This window comes from Vipera berus, assembly GCF_964194415.1.
Source record: "Vipera berus genome assembly, chromosome: 4".
Classification (NCBI taxonomy): domain Eukaryota; kingdom Metazoa; phylum Chordata; class Lepidosauria; order Squamata; family Viperidae; genus Vipera; species Vipera berus.
Window position 1 is genome coordinate 44,721,614 of NC_138206.1, and position 19,714 is coordinate 44,741,327.

At 37.0% G+C, this 19,714-nt stretch overlaps 1 protein-coding gene across 2 annotated transcripts in view; it reads left to right on the top strand.

The window, feature by feature from the left end:
• Nucleotides 1-19,714, top strand: part of GBE1 (1,4-alpha-glucan branching enzyme 1) — a 134,630-nt gene that overhangs the window by 30,176 nt on the left and 84,740 nt on the right. For both annotated transcript variants that reach the window (XM_081327310.1, XM_081327311.1), the window contains exons 2-3: nucleotides 14,775-14,944; nucleotides 18,033-18,148. In XM_081327310.1, the coding sequence (XP_081183436.1) occupies nucleotides 14,775-14,944; nucleotides 18,033-18,148 (286 nt within the window). The remainder of the gene's footprint in view (nucleotides 1-14,774; nucleotides 14,945-18,032; nucleotides 18,149-19,714) is intronic.

A 19,714-nucleotide genomic window follows, 5' to 3' on the forward strand; every position in this document is an offset into this window, starting at 1 on the left:
TACAGATTGATTATCTACTGAAGTTCAGATTCTGAATTTTCTTTCTTTTTCTTTCCCTTTGCTCAATCCATAACATAACATAATAGAGTTATTCTTCAGTTATGCCTCACCCTTTCTGCTAAACCATCAAAAATTATCTTCAGTAATAACAATAATAAAAAATTGAGCAATGCCAAAATCCATTGCTGCATTTTCATTATAATCCATTAAAATTAGTGACAATTTCTGAACTTTGAAGCCTACACACCAGAATCAGCAACATCTATTCTGTTCAGCTTTAGTTTGTTTTCCACATCTGTGTTCCATTTCCCAAGAGACAGTTGAAATATTCAAACCTTTCTAGAGAAGGCAATTGGGTATTGTGGATGCTGATGCTGATTAATTACAAAACCACAGATGATCCTTCCTGTAGTTTTATCTAGATGTTACATAGCAGATGAGATAAGATAGAGCTTTTGGGGAATTCTAATGATAGCTCCCAAGGAACCAAGTAGAATTCTCTCAGTAATACATTCTTATAGTGTCTAGAGAGATAGACAGAATAGAGTTGTAAGACAGTATTCCTCTCCCTGCCCACAGATTTCTCAACTGGGCCATAGGAATACGGTGAAATGCTCCAGAGAGTTCCAGATAGATCAGCAGTAGAGTAGACTAGCATCATTTAGTATCACTTTTCTACTGCATGTTATCCATCAGGTTGACTAGTATTGTATATATAGAATATTCTTGTCTAAAATCAGATTGGAGAAGATCTAGATAATTTATTTCATCGTAAAAGTTTAACAACCCTTGTCTTATCTGCCAACATAGCTAAATATGGCCTTTAATTGAAACCAGTTTGGCACAAGAGGTAATTTTTGAGCCTTTATACAGTATAATGTTTGTTTTCAAAGATAGTACAAGCATAACTTTTGCAGCAGGGTGGATAATAATCGATGTTTTTTTTAATTTTTTTTTTTAAAAATGGATTTATTTTAATAGATACATTAATAATTTAGTTTATTCAGCATGAAATGGAGTATAGTTATGTAGCATGAGGCTGTATATTCTGCAGTATTTGCATTTTTGGTAAACTCATTCAGTGAATCCAAGCTCTGCAAGCTAAGATGACATGCACTACATTGATGCATTCACACAATTTCACAGTAACCATGAGATAAATCATAAAACAAAGTTCTGAAATATTCCTTTATCCCATTGTTTTGCAAATCTATGTACATTACAAACTGTATGATTGTTTGAAGAAAAATACATCTGTACCAGGCTCTAAGTGTTTTAATTAAATAAAAGAATTTGAGTAGTTTTCCAACTATATGTGATTAACCTATTAACCTAAAATTGGTTCTGATATCGCTGTTTTACTAACCTGACAGCTTATTATTCTAAATAGGAAACCTTCATTTTGTTTGCAAATAATATTAAAGATTCTAACTCCCAACAAGAATGAGTCCTTACGTTTAAAGAGCACCTGTCATTTCAGATCCATCATGGCAGCACCTGTTAGCGGGCATCCACTCACCTGCTGCCCACCACATCCCTCATCTTGTTGTGTCACTGCGGTATCACCAGCCATCCCGCTAAAGTGAATGGGACTGTTGGTGAGTTAGCGAGTCAGAGGAGGAGCCACTGCAGGACAGAGATGACAGTTGCTCTTTAAAAATTATGATTTAAATCGAGTTGATTTAAATCAAGCCTTTTTACTAGTGATTTAAATCATGATTTAACTCGTGATTTAAATTGACTTGATTAAAATCAAATCCACCCTGGTTTGCAGCAGTTTGTTAAAAATTTGATTTGTGTAAAAGTTCAACCATTTTAGCTTGACTTCTGACTTATATTTTGTAGTTACCACAGGATTCATTACATCTATATTTTTCCATGCTTGACCTTGATATACAAAATAGCTGACGGGATCAAATGGGAATTGACATGCCATTACTAACAGATCAATTTAAAAATAACTTCCAGTAAACAAAACACTTAAGAAGGATGTCTTCTAACAACTCCGTCTCTCTTTCACATACAAAAAACACATACACAATTAGATACACACTCATACACATATATGTATAAGACAATTAGTATAGTCTGATTAGAATATGCTCATAGTACGAAGAGAACTAAGCTTATTTTAAAATGGAAAGGGATTCACAATAGAATCCTAGGTTTTTAAATCTACTCAGGTATCGTGTTCAGTTTACTACATACATTAGTCAACCAGCAGAATTAATTGTAATAAATGTCTTGTTTTTGTCATTGCAAACAAATTAATAAACTATAGTGCTTCTGTTGTTCACCTATGGATGTGATTAATGGTTAGCAGTAAAGATTCAGTTATCTTTTTGGCAGTACGAAAACCTGAATGTTTAACAAGAGTACAATTTCAAATTAAAGTAATAAATCAGAATTACTCAAGGTAGGCCTCTTGTGTGATCTCTTCAGATGGTACTGGGAATATAGTATTTTGTCCCATGTAGTGCCTCTTTATCAAGTACTGTCTTTCTAGTCACGGTTGTGTTCACGTCTTTGCTACATGCTCTGCTGATTACCTTGGAAAAGGGCAATGCTGTAACTGTTCCACTGACCTTTCAGTTTATTTTCTCTTGTGTAATATGAAACATGAGCTAACAAAGTCTTAGTCTACTGATTTTAGACACAAATATGTCTCTGCATTTCAACAGGTTTCTTCTCAAATTAGAGTATTGCCTACCTGTCCCTGAGCATTAATTTAACATAAAGAAAGTAAAACAATCAAGCATAGGAGTTATTTGATGTGTGTCTAGGAGCAAGGAACATCTTGTATGTCTGTGCTAAGAGGAATCTGTGGGCAGAAAGAGGCAACCCACCACAGACTTTATTAAATGCTTGAACAAAGCCCTGGCTTTTTAGAACTTGCACACATGAATATGCAAAAAATAGCCATGATTTTTAAGTATCTTCAAATCAAATCAAATATTTTATTGTAGTCATAGACCAGGATACATATCTTTTTTTTCTCTTTTGAAAACATAGTACAGTAAGGTAATATGAAAATGTATAGCATAGTATAGTATACTTAAGAAAAAAAAATGAAATATGTATTTCGACATAAATGCTTGAAAAATTATGCTTTACATCTTTTTAGATTTCTTACAGGATTACAGTAGTCATGTTGATATTAAATCTTATGTAAAATTGAAATTGAAAGGTTTTTTTTTATAAAACTGCTATATGCAGTTTTAACCTTAGAATATGTTAGTGGTTGCTGTTGTCAAGATTTCTCATTCTATCATTTTTTATCCTCAAAAGGCTAATATGCCCACAAGCAAGGCATAATGCTATCTTTTCAGAAGAAATAATGTGGAAATGGTAATAGTTTAGCTTAATGTAGTTTTAAGAAAATATGTTCTTTCTAAAACTACCAAATAGCATTTTTCTTTTATCTTTCTTACTTTTTTTTTAAAAAAAAGATATTAACATGCTGCTCACTTATCACATTTTAATTACTTATTAGTATTTACATCTCTAGCAGAATTAACAGCTGCTGACTGGAAATGTCAAGGAAATATTTCATTATTGCTGCTTAATCTTTTCAAATATTCTGTGTGTCTGCATTTTTGATTATTAATTGGAACATATTTTGTATGGTGACTTGCCAACAAAACCCAAGACTGAAGCATGCATGGAACTCTACACTACAGTGAAGTTTTTGTAATTCTTTGTATTGCTGAAAACGGTTTGAAAACAAACCAGCTTGTTGATGCTTAAGGGATCTTTTAGAACTGTGTGAAATGCAATTGAGGGGGAATTGGTAGCACTACATATTTGGTGATACTACATTACTTATGCTTACATGCATGAACCTATATGAACTATGCAAAGAAATGTGCATAGAAAAAGCTCACAATTGAGCTGGATTCAGCACTTCTTGCTGAGAGGAGCACTTTGCAGAGTTAGATTTAAACTTTTTTGGCCAGTAGCAAGGTAAAGAGATCTTTGTCCTTTTCTATTTGCTAATGTAGTTATCACCAAGATCCTATTCTCTGTTCCCTGACTTTTGCCAAATATTTTTTCCTGGATTTTAGAATAATGCAAAAAAGGACAGAAGATTTGCCATTTTTCCATAGAATGGAAAAAAAAATCATTGGTAATTCTACATGGGTAAATCAATTGTTTACCATCACAAACAAACAAGAAGTTGTAATATATGTTAAGAACTTTATATACCAAGAGGATCAATGCATGTATGTTAGCTGACTTTTTCTACCTGATAGTTGAAAAGGTAAAGGTAAAGGTTTTCCCTGTCCAGTTGGGTCTGACTCTAGTGGGTGGTGGTCATCTCTGTTTCTTAGCCTAGGGAGCCAGTGTTGTCCAAAGACATTTCTGTAGTCATATGGATAGCATGACTATACACTGAGACACAGAGAATGCTGTTACCTTCCCACTGAAGTGGTACCTATTTATTTACTCACACTTGCAGGCTTTTGAACTGCTAGGTGGACAGGAGCTGGGCAAATAATGGGAGCTCACCCCGTTGTGTGGAACTTAGGTCTCAAACTGGGCTGTCAGCTTTCCAGTTGACAAGCTCAGCATCTTTTAAGCGCTGAGACACTGCACCCCCAAACCCAATAGCAGAAGATTATTTAAATTAGAAACTGAAAATTGCCAAACTTCTAGCATTTTCTTTGTTTCCAAGAATACCACTGGTTCGTGTATAGGGCTAACAGTCATTCTTGGCAGATAAAACTGGTGGAGGACTATTATCATCTCCTTTGTTTGGAACTGTTTCCATTGTCTGTAAAACTCAGGAAAGATTTTAGGAAAAGGATTTCTAAAATATTTAAAAAGTTGATAAGATTTATATAGCCACTCATCTCATATATATATTATTTCTGGAAAGTTACAACAAAATATATAAAATACACAAAATAAAAATATAGAATAGCCAATCATTATCCAACCAATATCCATACAACCAGACACCATGTTTTTAAGGACTTATAGAAGGCCAATAAGGATGGTGTCAATCTAATCTTGAGGGGCAAATAATTTTCCAAAGGGCAGGCACTCTAGCAAGAAGGGCTCTCTTCCTAGGCCCTGACATCTAATACTCCTTAAGCTTGATTTAGACTTGTCGGCAACTGCTGGTAAGTGTTGACACATACCTATGCTGTGAGGGGATTGATAGGTAAGTGTAGATTGCAGATGTTTGCAGACGGGTCAACGTGCACACCTCCTAAATCTCAACTACGTGTTGTATGGAAATGCACCTCCTGCATGCTGATTGGTTAGTCTGATTTTCTGTTCTGTTCTTGGTTTGAGCACCCTCTAGTCAGAACATTAACATTTGCAGAAGTATAAATACAACAACTATGAAACTGCAAATGGAAGATGCATATTTTTTCTGACATGCGGTGATGTAGAAGTCTAAATCAGCTCTTAGTTGATGGTACCCGAAACCTTCCTTTCCTGTCAGATCTGGTTTGATGGGTAGAGGCAATTGGGGAGAGACAGTTCTGAAACTAACTCAGTCCCAAGCACCTGTTTTGTTTCAGGTTTCAAACTCACACACATAGCAAATTGCTAAATTGGAATAGTAATTTTCTCAAGGTTAAGTGAGTAAATGTCAGACAAGCAAAGAAATGTAAATCAAAACAGAAGCTCTTAGAAAGAAAGCTTGCCTGGGTGATTTCATTCTCAACAGAAAAATGCATAACAAATCAAAATCAAATCTGAAATTCAGAGAACCAAGCTAAATTTGTCAACTAGTCTAAAGGTGAGAGTTTCAGAATGTTTACATGAGCAGAATACATAGGAACAATATGCCAGAATTTGAGTTCAGACTGTTTCCAAAAGAGAAAGATTACTCTCTTATTTGGCAAGGAGCTTTTAACATTTTTGCTTTTGCTGTCTGCTCTACTCAAGTGCAGGATGTACTTCATTATCTGACTGTTCCAGGTGTTCTGATGACGCCTGTGTTTAATTAAACCCAGATGATTCCTGGCTTGGTATTTCCTAAGGGTGACATTCCACTGGTTCACTTGGAGCAAATTTCAAAATTTTGAATCCTGGAGCATGACAACACCTTAAAATCATCCAGAAGCACACTGGAAGTCACTGCAGCTTACAAAGCAGTGGTGTCACATGTGCTGAGTAATTGACTCCTGTAACTGTTCACACAGCTGTATTCCACAATAGTTCAAGGTTCTGAATACTGAATAGTTGAAGGTTCAATGTAAAACACACTGTAATAGTCCAGTCTGGAGGTCACAAAGGCATGAGTGACTGTGAGCAGGGTTCTTCAATCCAGTAATGGGAGCAACTGTTATACAATTTGAAGTTGTGCAAATGTTCTGCTAGCCACAGTTGCCCTCTGCTCCTTGAATAGGAGTGTGAGCCTTGAAGAACCTTCAGATTGCGTACCAGATCTGCCTGGGGCAGGGTCACCCCTTTCAGAAATAAAGATTGAAGGCTGCCAAATCAGGATGTCCAAAAAACCATAAATACTTGGTTTTGCTTAGGGTTTCCTGGAGCCTGTTACACTTAAGCCAGTCCCCCACAACCTTCACATATTGAGACAGAACTTGCATAGCATCACTCAGGCAGCCTGGATAGAGATATAAAGTATAAGTATAATCAGTACACTGATACCTTACTCAAAATCAATGGATGACCTTACCCAGCAGCTTTATGTAGATAACAATAGCAACAGCACTTAGACTTATATACTGCTTCATAGTCCTTTACAGCCCTCTCTAAACAGTTTACAGAGTCAGCATATTGCCCCCAACAATCTGGGTCGTCTCCCTTAGAAGAATGGAAGGCTGAATCAATCTTGAGCCGGGGAGAATTGAACTGTCAAACTGCTGGCAGCTGGCAGTCAGCAGAAGTAGCCTGTACTGCAATCTAACCACTGCACCACCATAGTTCTTATGATGTTAAACAACAATGAAGAATGGAACCTACTTCCATAGAGTTTCCAAAGGTTTCCAAACTCCTATGTGAGCAGGCTCCAGAAAATAAGGCCTGGTGCAATGGGCGCTTCCTCCAATAGGCCACCCTGCAGAAAAATGGCATGCATCAGATCCTTGGGCATACTGGCTGGAAACCAATGATGATATTCTCCAAGGTTTATGCATATTGGAGAACATGGTGAAGTGAAATTTATATAATAATAAATAGCATTGATTTAGAAGTCTGGGGCAATGGCAGTTGGCTGAGACTGTTGAAGGCACTGAGCCTCTACATTGGACCAGCTTCATCACTGCTGTACAGGTGGGCCAAGATAGGAAGGTGGGAGATTTGTAATATCCCCACTGTCATGAAGGCAAGCAGACTGCCAAGTACCCAAATTTCATGTGAACATAGGGAAGCTGCAATGGCCATATCTTCACGCATGGATTGTAACTCCTTTTGTTCAGCACCGTTGTGATTTTGAATGGTTACTGAATTAACCATTCATTAAGCAAATTTGTACCCAGTCTGAATTTCAGAGATGCTTCTGCCACAGACACTCAGTAGTTTTGGCCAAGAATACCTTTTCCCAGATATCCACCTATTTCCAGTACCTCCAATCGGTCTTTTCTCAGTCAACTAAACATTAGAGAGTAATCTCAGCACTACCAGCCACGTGGCTTCATCTGTGGGAAAGGCAGGCACCTCCCCACTCCCCTACAAAACAGGCATTTTGTGACTGGCGTACTTCTCTGACAAACCATTTCATGAAAATTCCAGTGTTTTATAAAATCCAATTGTAATGTTGTTTAGTCTTCTAAATATATGTAAACTGACCTTTCTAAATGCTGGAAAGGTGGCTCATGCTATTCTTACTTCACAACAATTCTGTGAAGAGACACCATGAAATATAACTGATTCGGGTCCCTTCTCAGTGAGCTACGTTCAGCAGGATCGATTAGTGGTCTCCCTGATACAACCCTGTTCCTTTTACTGCAAGACTGCTATTTTTGAGTTGTTCATAAATGATGTGAAGTAATAACAAGAGTTTTAACTGATATTACTAGATTATTACAGTAGTAAAGCCAAAAGAGATATAGTGAGGGCTTACAAAAGAAATTGTAACCAGAGGAAAGGAGAGTAGGCTACAGTGTATAATGATTAATATCAGAGGAGAAACATCTGAACCACATGCACAGAGATTGAGTCATTAACCAGGCAAGGAAATTCAGTTGAATTAGCAATAGCATGGAGTGAAAACTTAATTCTAATGTTGGGCATTGTTTAAAAAAGAATCATCAAATTGTGTATGTGTGTATGTATGCATCTGTTTTATATCTCTATACAGATAGCTTGAAGTGATGATGAAAAACAAAAAGTTATGTCTGTCATAGTTCACGAATGGTCACAGGATTGTGATTTGGGCATTTGGTAACTCCACTTTTTTTAATTTTAGACTTTCACAGGGTCTAACAGCAAGCATAGTCAATGGGGAAGCTGGCACAAAATCACATTAAATGATATATCACATTAAACAATTACAAATGATTCGTTTAATGACATTTGTAGTTACATTTTCATTCAGATACAAATACACATATGATATTCATATGTGGAACCCATTCTCAAATTCATTAGAAAATTGATTTAATTACTACTGATATTATAGATTGTAGTTTTGTTTGGAAAGTCCTTGCCCCACTTGGTGTCAATAGCCAAAAGGGACTCTGGCCAACTAAACAATTAAAAGCAATAGAAATTAACAACAGAGTAGAAAAAACAGAATAAGTCAATCATTGCGTATTCCATTCAAGATCTTCAGTATTCTACGCCAGGGCTTTTCAACCTTTTCACAGATTGTACCACTTTTAGGACATGACAATATTCGAGTACCACCAGTGTAGCAAGGTGTTAAAAACTTGATGACTGAAAAAAAGGGGCAGGATTTTGGGTTTTACTGGTTAGATTCATTTGTTGTTATAGAAATGGCTAGTTTATAATATTATGGAAAAGTAAAAAGTTGAGGTTCAATGTTAACGCTTCATGCTACTGCAACAGAGGAAGTCGGAAGTCAACGCCTTTTCTTTTCCCCTTTTCTCCCTCACTTTTTTCCCCTCCTTCCTCCCCACTGTGCCCTACTATTTGCTTTTGTATTTTTGTATTTTATCCCATAATGTAATAAAATGTTACAAACTGTAAAAAAAAAAAGGAAAAAAGTACCGGTTTTAATATCTTCGGTGGCGGTTCCTTTGCTCTCAGGCCACGCGGAGGACCCCCGGCAGTACAGGCGCAGCCCAGCCTTCCTCAAGGGGTGCCCGGCTGGTCTTACCTTCTTCTCGAGGCTGCTGCTGCTTGGCTAGCTCTCAGCCAGGTTGCTCTTGGTATGTGCGGGAGGGCAAAATGTGTGGGTCAGAGGGAGGCCCACTCCCTCTCCATGCGAGGAGAACCGGTTTTGTAACCAAAGCATCCTCAGTGAAAGGATAGGAGACCACCAAGAGAGTTAGGAGGAGGGGACAAGAGGATGGCAAAAGGGCAGCAGGGCTGGTTGTGGCCAAGTGCAATGGCAGGACTTCCCTCAGACCCTCCCTCCCTCTCATTATAACCTTCCTTCCTTCCCTCCCTCCCCCTTTTCTTCTTTTTCCATCCCTCTTCATTCTCCTTTCCTTTTTCTTCCTTCCTTTCTTTCCTTCTTTTTCCTTCCTTGCTCTCTTCCCCTCTTTCCTTCTTTTTCTTTGTCTTTCCTCTTTCCCTTTTTCCTTTCCTGTCCCTTCTTGGATGTTCAGATGCAAAGGGGGAAACATTTATCGATGCCTCCTTGCCTTGTGATCAAATGCCACTTTTGCTAGTAGTTTGTGGCCACTTAAAAGATTGAGAACAAACCAGGCTCAGTTTATTCCATGCTTGCATTTAGTGGGGGCATCCATAGACAACAGTACAGCAAAATTGTCAAAATGGTGGCTGTGATAGTTGATCAGAGCTCCTCTGTTTTTCATGTGCAACAGCTTTAGAATTTAGGAATAGAGGTAAGTTAGTTACTTTTCTATTAATACATAATCCTTAAAAGGGCTCGCTTTTAGGGACCCTGCCTTGGTCTAATTCAGACTGGAAATATAGCAAAGGAAAATATTTTCCCCACTCTGCTTTGTGCTGTTTTCTCCACTGAAAATGGCTGTTAGTAACACACAAGGAGGAGATACTTTCCTAAGAGCTCACAATTCAAGAATACCAATGTAAACTTGGATTGCCAACAAAGTTCTGTCTGTGACAAAATAAAAAACAAAATTGCTTTCTTCTTCGAATGGGGGCATTTCCAACCAAGTTGCTTCTCCTCCTTCCCTGACTCCTCCCTCCCTCCCTCCCTCCGTTCCTTCCTTTTTTCCTCTCCTGCTTTTTTTTTTTAAACTGCCAGCAGGCAGGCAGTGGTGAGCAGAGGCTTCACATTTTGACCCCTCCCTCTGTTGTTGCCTCTGAGTGGCTCTCAGCTTACTTCTCCCAGACCTGCACCCGTGTGTGTGTGTGTGTGTGTGTGTGTGTGTGTGTGTGTGTGTGCGCGCGCGCGCATGCGCGCAGACAGGCAGGTGGGGTCTCACCCCTTGCAGCCCCGCGTCCTGAACAGTGACCTTCTGCGATGGCAGTCTGCAAACTAATGAAAGCTGTTTTTTTGGAGTACTTGTTTCTTTTTCTCAACGCACCACCGATCACATCGTGCCCTGTCCCGTGGAAGGCTGCAAGAAGCTCCCATCGCAGCTTCTCTTATTTCTCCCGTTCTTTTCCTCCTCAATGTCACAGCGTGGGGCTGCAAGGAGTGAGATACCCTCCACATATGTGCACATGCACAGACATACACACACATACACAAACACATGCACGGGTCTGGGAAAGGTGAGCTGGGAGCCAAGCAGAGGCTTTATAGCTTTATAGCTAATTGACCAATTTTGCTGTTGTGTTTTGACCTTTCTTCTCCCAAACATATATAACTTGTCTTTTCCTGTCTTTTTGGTTTGACTTATATTTTATACATTCAAATTAAACTAAAAGAAGCTTCAGAATTCTATCACCTGTCACACATTTGTTGACAAAGCAGATTTATATTTAGAGCTCTTCTTTTGGGAGAGGAATGGGTTCTGCCTTGCATATTGAAAAAAAATGATGATGGAACTTAAAGAAATCCTTACAGACTTTTACTACTTAGCAGTAAAGTTCATATTTTTTATATGTGAAGGAAATTGATAAGTAAATTTAGCAAGTCATCTTCTTTGATCATGCACTGCAATCCGTATTGTATTTCATAAGGGTGTTTACTCTGTTGCCTGCTTGCCTCCCTTTCCTGAATTGAGAGGTTTCTAAGCCTAAATATACAAATATATTCCTTACCCCTCCTGGAGTTCTAACAGGTGGTGGCATTATCTTTTCTTCCACATGTTGGCCTCTGGTCTCTGAGGTCTAATTTTGAAATATAAACAAAAAGGTCACTTTTTGTCTCTTTTCTTCTTCATAGAAAAGGATCACATTATGCCAGAAATTTACAAAATGGGAATGAAGAAATGGCCATCTATACTTGTACGTTATTAGTTCAATAAGGGCATCAATAGATCTATCATTGACAAAATTGCCATACATGGATAATTTGCCCTGCTATTAATAAATCTGCGGCTATTCTCTTTGGATTCTGCAGTGCAGGCAGAACAGTGTTTCCAAGGTTCCTCAACAGAAGAGGAAAAACAGAAATACAGTGTCTTTCTACTTAAAGTTCTCTTAGACAAGCAACTTCCTCTCAGCATTCCATTCCAGTGGCTTTCCATTAGAGAAAATTGCCATCTATTCTTGCTTTGATCTGTCATATCAAATCAGATATCAATATTTGCATGATCACCACTCCTATTTTTCCTGCTTTGCCAGTGTGAGTGTGAGATTGATTGACAGAGAGAAGCTGAACATTTTCTGACCCCCAAATCTAGTATTGTGATCCATACCAGAAGCAAAAGGAATATATGCTGTAAATATGATTGCTTCCCATCACCATGCTGTATAGGTCAGTACTGACTCATGTTATTTAGGGGCCACTGATGCAAAAACTATTGAAGTGAAGGTGAAGTTACCCCCACACATGCGTGCTAGTCGTTTCCGACTCTAGGGGTCGGTGCTCATCTCCATTTCAAAGCCGAAGAGCCAGCGCTTGTCCGAGGACGTCTCCGTGGTCATGTGACCGGCATGACTAGATGCCAAAGGTGCACGGAATGCTGTTACCTTCCCACCATAGTGGTCCCTATTTTTCTACTTGCATTTTTACGTGCTTTCGAACTGCTAGGCTGGCAGAAGCTGAGACAAGTAACAGGCGCTCTGTTACGCGGCACTCGGGATTCGACCCGCCAAACTATTACAGAAGACCAATTTATAGTATTAACACAAAAACGGGGGATAACCTACAATGTCTCAACACCAGATAATCCCAGTGAATCATACATCTCATTTGCTCCAAAATACAAGATTTAGATTAGTCACTAAGATCTGCACAAAATACTGCAGGATAGGCACTGAAGAATAACTGAGAACTTGGTTCTCAGAAGAGATGACTTTTAAAAACAATTCTGTAATTTTTAAAAAAAAAATTTAACAATTAAAAAAGGAGTACCTAAATAACTCTGGTAAGAAAATGCAAGATCTTTTTCTAGCAATTTTTCTGAATTTATTTATGGTAGGTACAGGCAAAGAAAGAAGTTGGGTCTGGGGACATCAGTTAGCATCAATTGTGAGCCTGGTTACCAGTACAAACCTTAATGTACCATGCCTGGTGATACTATTAGTATTATTAGAATTATTATTAGAGAGGCTTCTTGTTCCTTATTTCATGATGAAAATAAATATAAACATAAAACTTTTCCATGTCAGTGTTTCAGCATTTGGGTTGGTTGGTGGTTGTTTATTTTTAACTATGTTACTATTTCCCCTTATTTCAAAGAAATAAGGCAGATTATATAGAAAAAAGATAAAACCATAATAAAATAAAAAAAGGTAAAATAATGTCACAGTAGCAATTACAGACCAGGTCCACCATCTATTCAAAAGTCTGTCAAAGCAGAATGTTTTGCGTAATGTGAGTGACAAGATGGCTTCCCATAACTCAAATGGGATGAGGTATTTCATAATGTGGTCACGACCAAGGATATCACCCAGTCCATTTACCTTACACTGAGCAGTCCCTTTGATTTCAGCTGATTGTGGTGCACAGAGGCATTTCAGCAAGTGCATAGATCTAAACTATATAGGGATTGAAACATAAAATCAATATCTTGATTTGGGTCTGGAAGCACATAGTTTGAGTTGTTGCCATTTCCTTTCCTAAGTATTTCTGTACTTGTTTGATGCATGGCTTTTGAATGTTCCTACGTCCAGTAACGTCGTCATGGGGAAAATATTCTCCCAGCATCTTTTTGATCATATGGCATTATTCTTAGCTAATATATCTCTTGCTTGGCATGTATCAGCACCAGCTCTCTAATGAGATTTCTCACAGCAAAGTGATCATAATTAGTACACACCAGTAGACAGAAAGCCATGAACTGGTTATGGAATGGCATTTTTTTTTACTACTTCCATCTGTCATCAGAGATGACTTTCAAATGAGAAGGAGAGTGTGTTCAGCGTAAGCATCAATCTGAGGCCATTGGAGCTGGCAAGACAATAAACCTTGGCATATGAGGAGGAGGTTTGGTTTTTTATCTTTTAACCATTACTGTGGTGCAATATAATACAGACTAATAATAATAATAATGACTAATTTACACAATTGAGCAACAAACAAAACAAAAAATAGCAAATAAAAATCACGTATAGATTTAATGGAGTGAAACATTTCACACTATATAGCACCAATAGCTAGAGATCTGTCAGGGACAATCAGAGTATGATAGTTGTGCTGGGTCAAAACTCCAGAGTTACTTTCAAATAGATTGGTGAGTCATTTGGAAATGATTTGTGTCTTATTCACTGCTGGGGAAACCAACACCAGATCTCTTTGCTTTAACCTCAAAACTGTCAATTAGAATTCCTATGTAGGAATAATTATGTCTGATGGCTCTAGAGAGCTTCCTTTCATAGAAATAGATAGGTTTTATTTTTTGTAAAATGGTCAAAGCACATAGCAAATACTAAAAATATTATAGTTGGAGTACAATTTTTTTCCTCCTTTCTGCATGGATATTTTTACTACAACAAGGTAGTTTAGGAGCTAGGGTATTTAGTGGCAATTTTTCCTTCCTGTTTAGTATTATAGCACTGTTTGACTTGTATTGCTAACTTGTTCTGAGGTCAACTGGAGTGAAGATGACTACATGGTTAACTTCAAAACATTTTGAAGGGTTGGGAAGTAGAAATGGTTTAACCTTGGAAGTAAAATGTTAACACAATCAGGTGGAATAAACAGTAAATGAAACCCAAGGAACTTCTTAAAATATCTAAACCTGTAGCATTGCTTTAAATAAGTCTAAATTGTTTCCTAGCAATGACATTTTCCCCATAGTTGTAATATCTTAGTTGTCACTATGACAGATATTTTCTTTGAGCAAATGACCCTTTTAAGTTAGATAATGTGAACCATAGCATGGTTGCTCTGCTATAGATTTTGTTTTCTGAAGAAAAAATGTTCTTAAGAAAGCTTGGGGTACTGTTGTATTTGGCAATTTTTTTAAAAAAAAAAGTTTTAATAACTGGGCTTAGTAAGATACAATAGAACAGACAATTTGAACAATTGCCTCTATAAATTTAAATATATTAATATTTAAAGCAGTTAATATATACATGTATGCATGTAGCAACTCCATAAAACCACTTTTTTATTGAAGGTATGATACATTTCATCGCATATTAAAGAAGACTGAAGAAAACGAAGGTGGTCTCAACAAATTCACAAAGAGTTACCAAACATTTGGAATCAACAGATTCACAGATGGAGGATTATACTGTAAAGAATGGGTTCCTGGTGCAGAAGCAGTATTTCTTACTGGTGATTTTAGTAAGTATTTTCCAGCACATATGAGCTTCTTCTATTGTTATGGTGCCTCTAAAATCAGTCCTAATGTCATGAGTTTGCTTTCCATTTTGTTAATAAAACCAGAAGATAACCCTTTAACTTAAAAATAGATCTGATGTGTGTTTGTACTCAGCATAAGACAAGATCATTGAACTGTAGTTACTTAAACAAGTTTGGTAGGTATCAGTTCTTGATCTTTGCATCTGGAGACCTACTTTCTTATCCAAAATACTTGAAATGTACTGGGTGCCCTTATGATAGTTACCATGTTACGGTCTGAATGGGTTTTGTGACATGTACTGTATACAGTTGTGTGTAAAAGTTGCAGGCACTTCTGAAAAAACCTGAATGTTTCAATGAATTCCAGAGTGATCAAAAGCTGACTCAGCTGCTAAAAAGCAAACGCGTTGAATGCATAGATGTTATTTACAGACAGAGAAAAATAAAATAGTATGCCAGGTGGAAAAAATTAATTTCCTTTCCAGTCAATACTTTTTAATATTCCCTTTGGGACAAATAACACTTTTCAAACATTTTCTTTTTTTCCATGTAAGTACTTCATGGATGGCTTAGAATGGCCTTTAAAATTCCCTGACTTGAATCACTGAAAATCTCTGGGGATATCTCAAATATTCGGTGCATGTAAGGAAGCCAATGAATATCTCTGAACTGAAAGAGTTCTGCAAGGAACTCTCTTTCACTATAGAGGTTATGTCATCTGTTCATTAGGAATTCATTGAGACATACTGTTTGGCCAAGGTATCTAAACTTCTGTATGCAACTATAATTAATTATAAAAGTGCTTAAATTATGCATATGCATAGCCATTTTGTTTTGTTTTTTAAGAATCATATTTCACAGCATACACGTTATCTATATGACTGGGAGTTTAAATCTGGAAAATATGGAGCAATGTCAAAACTAACAGTGTGTATATATATATATATGTTTTCTGAGGTTTTCGCGGGTGTTCGTATGTGGATCTTTGGTTATTCGGGTTTTTTCCCCGCGTAGAACTAAAGGTGTAGGAGCGACGTTTCGACGGAATCCCATCCGTCATCATCATATATATATATAAAATACAGATTTAAATAAATATAACCAAGAATGATTCTCGTACATGTAATATATCATACAGTGAAGGGGAAAGAAATTCAGACGTAGGGACAGGAATTCAGACGAAGGAAAAAGAATTCAGACCTGAGTCGATAGAGAGCTTTGAACCAGCCAGGCAGCCTCGTCTCCACAGAAAAAGCCTCCTTGAGCACTGCCCGCTGAACTTTTATTCACCTCCAACATTACAAAAAACTCCATCCATCTCATACAAAATAGGGTACATAGAAATAATTGGATACATGGTGAGGACTACTCAGGTGCCTATGAGATCATAGCAAAACAAGATACCAAAAGATGTATGTGAAAGCTTTATCATAGCGTTTCCCAAACCTCCCACATGCCAGCCTTCCCGTGAGCCAGGAGAGTTTGCTCTCACTGTAACTCAAGTGAAGGCCAGTTAAGGGGGGGTTGGAAAAGCAGAAGGGTGAGAAACCAAATTCTTGGGAAGCCAAATTCTGGCTGTTCCCACAATACAGCATGGTAAATATAATCACAATGTGGCTTGTTAACCAAGAATTTGGGAAAGCATGCCTAAAAGGGCTCCAGCTTTTGAACTACAGTTTTTTTTATAGATCTACAGGATCATTATTAAGGTTGGCCAACAGGAGGGTTGATCAGCAATTCTGTAGATGGTACTCTGCCAGAACTCTCTTCATCTTTTGTCCAACTATAAGATCCATTTGTTTAACTTGCTGGAGAGAATGAAAAAATGAAGCAAACCGCCTGGTGCATCTGCCAAATGGGAGCTATTTATGTATCTTTTGGAATAACTTCATTTTCCTTATAGCATAATTACATTGGGCTTTGATTTACTGATTTTTAAGTCCATATTCTTTGTTGTATCATATAATCTACTTTATATTTGCTGCAAATTATGTTTGTTCTCATTTAACAACAGGACACATTTTCAAACAAAAGTCCATGTACATTTATGCCCTCAACTACAATGCTTCTAACTGTATTTTTGCTCTCTACCCCAGAGATACTCATAGTATTAAGAGAGCTTTCACAGTTGGACAATTAACACGGTTAAAAGTTTAATAAAACATAAATATGAGGTGATTGGTAATCAAAAGCTCTAACAAAGAGATGGTATTGACATTGTAGCTATCTGAAAAGCTTAAAGAAAATTATTTTTACACAGATTTTCTTATTAACTAAATATAGAATTTTAACATCCATCACTTTAATTTCTTGAAAAATATAGTGATTGTAGGGATAGTGGAATAACATGACTTTCCTAAGATGTCACAGTTCCTAGAGTGGTTCCTATGATTCCTGGAGTCAGAGCATTTAAACTTAGGAACCTCCTTTTGACACTAATAAGCTGTCATTTGTCAAATAGTTAGAAGATTAATCAAGCAGCTTATTTTATTTATTTATGCATTTATATCCTTGTCATACTAAAAGTGATTAAATCACTTGAGCTCTTTGATTCAAATCAAAAGCTGTCTGAGTTGGAACATCAATTGTAATTATTTTATGTAGACTCATTGCACCTACTTTTTCTTCCCTAATTGCCAGGCTACATGATGGATGAATTAGGCATTCAGCAAAACTAGGGTCCAAAAGTTATCCAAAAACTGAAAGATTTTTAATTGAAGCACAAGGTCTTCAGAGAATCTCAAAGAGGCAGAGTAGAAAATGTGGAAAGGATATAAAGATTTAATGTCAAAAATTCTTTATTTCCCAAATAACTAATTAGGGAATTGCGGATTGTATTATTTCATTTTTTTTTTATAATTTAACCTTTAGTTTAAAATTAAATTTAACTCTTGTTCTGCTTTGGAACTGCACTGCAAATATTAAAATAATTCCTCAAATATGCAGAAAGGTCCCAAAGTAATGAGTTGTACAGAAAAAAAGCATTGTCAACTTGTCTGTTCCTGTTTTTATATATGAACTGTGCAATTTAATCAATATTTACTATTTAATTCATTTTAAATTATTATAGATAACTGGAATCCATTTTCCCATCCATACAAGAAAATGGATTTCGGGAAATGGGAATTGTTCATTCCACCTGGACCAGATGGGTTTTGCCCTGTATCTCATGGATCCAAACTGAAGGTGCGTGTTTCAAAAAGATACTTTATTGTTGTATCAATGTTTATTGTCAAATGTCATAATTGAAGTTTTCTAGTGTTCAGTTATGTACCACTTAATATTTCAAAGTGAAAATAAGACCTGCAAACCCATTTTCTTCACCTCCATGGATTGCTGTCAAAACAATATAAAACAAAATTACTATAAATTACCAAAATTAATGAACAAAATAATTATGAATATACGAGGGCAATTCGGAAATAAACCTCTGTTTGGTTATCAATGACAGACACTCACAGATACAGAACTTTTATTATACACATTAGAAAACTACAACATTACATTACTTTTCGACATAATTGCCTTTCAAATTGAGGCACTTGTGATGATGTCTTACAAGGTTGGAAATTCCTTAGTAATAGTCGCTCAGCGCTAAATCTAGGCTATGGGGGGTGATCAAAAACATCCCAACAGAATTGCTTCAAAAGTTCTTGAGTGTGTCTAGCAGTGTGCGGGTGAGCATTATCGTGAACCAACACCACACCAGAAGTGGTGCCATAGAAAATCCCACCAAATGTGAAGATGCCAAAGGAGTACTGCTAGTGAAGTTCATGCAGCGCGGTTCAACCATCAGTTTTCTACTGTGGAAAACTCAGACAAGCCATAACAAGTGTCAGGGCATATTGACTTCCCCTTCTAAAGCAAGCAGGCCTTGAGATACTTTCAGAAAGCTGAAAGTAAGGTCAGCCTCAGTTTGGGGAGAGGGGGAGAATGTTCTATAAAGCAGGATACAGCAGAAAAGGCATGCTGACTAGGACCCGCTAAATGAAATTCCTTAGTTTCACTCTGCAGTGTGTTCTGCTTTATGTGAGGGATGAGCAGTCTGGAAGTCCCTCAAATATTAGATGTAGATATTATAATATTATAGTAATGATAATAATGATAATGAGTATATAGACTCCCAAGTCTAGCAGAATAATTTATTGCTGAACCTGGCTGTAGAACTTTTGAGAGGAATTGATATAGAATAATAAGATGCTTTGGACATATTTTTCTTAGACATGAGGTGATCAGTTTTCATTATTCCAGTAAACAGGAAGACACTGACTGTAGAAGTAAATGGAGATGAGATGTAGGAAGGAAGTCACTACATTTTTTTTATTAAAAATACTATATCGTGTAGTTGGTTCACATAGTGTGGTGGGATGGAGGGTTTGTTGTCACTGTGTGTTGGGGGGAGAGAGCACGGGGGGAGGCTCAGCTAATCTCAATGTACACATGTTGTACTTTGACAATGAAGGTTTATTTATTTATTTTATATAGAAAAAAAATGAAGCAAATTTCTGTTAGTCAGACCAGGCACAAAGTATTGTACCCAGTATAGCACTATATTTTAAGAAGGGCACTGACAAACAGGAGTATGTCTAGAGGGGAATAACAAAGATGATATGAGGCCTGAATTGAAACACTTGTGTAAATATGGTAGCTTGTATTCAAGTATTTGAAAGACCATCAAGTAGAAGATGGACAAAAATGTTCAGAGGTTTTCCAGAAGGCAGGATATTTAGCAATGACTTGAAATGACAAAAA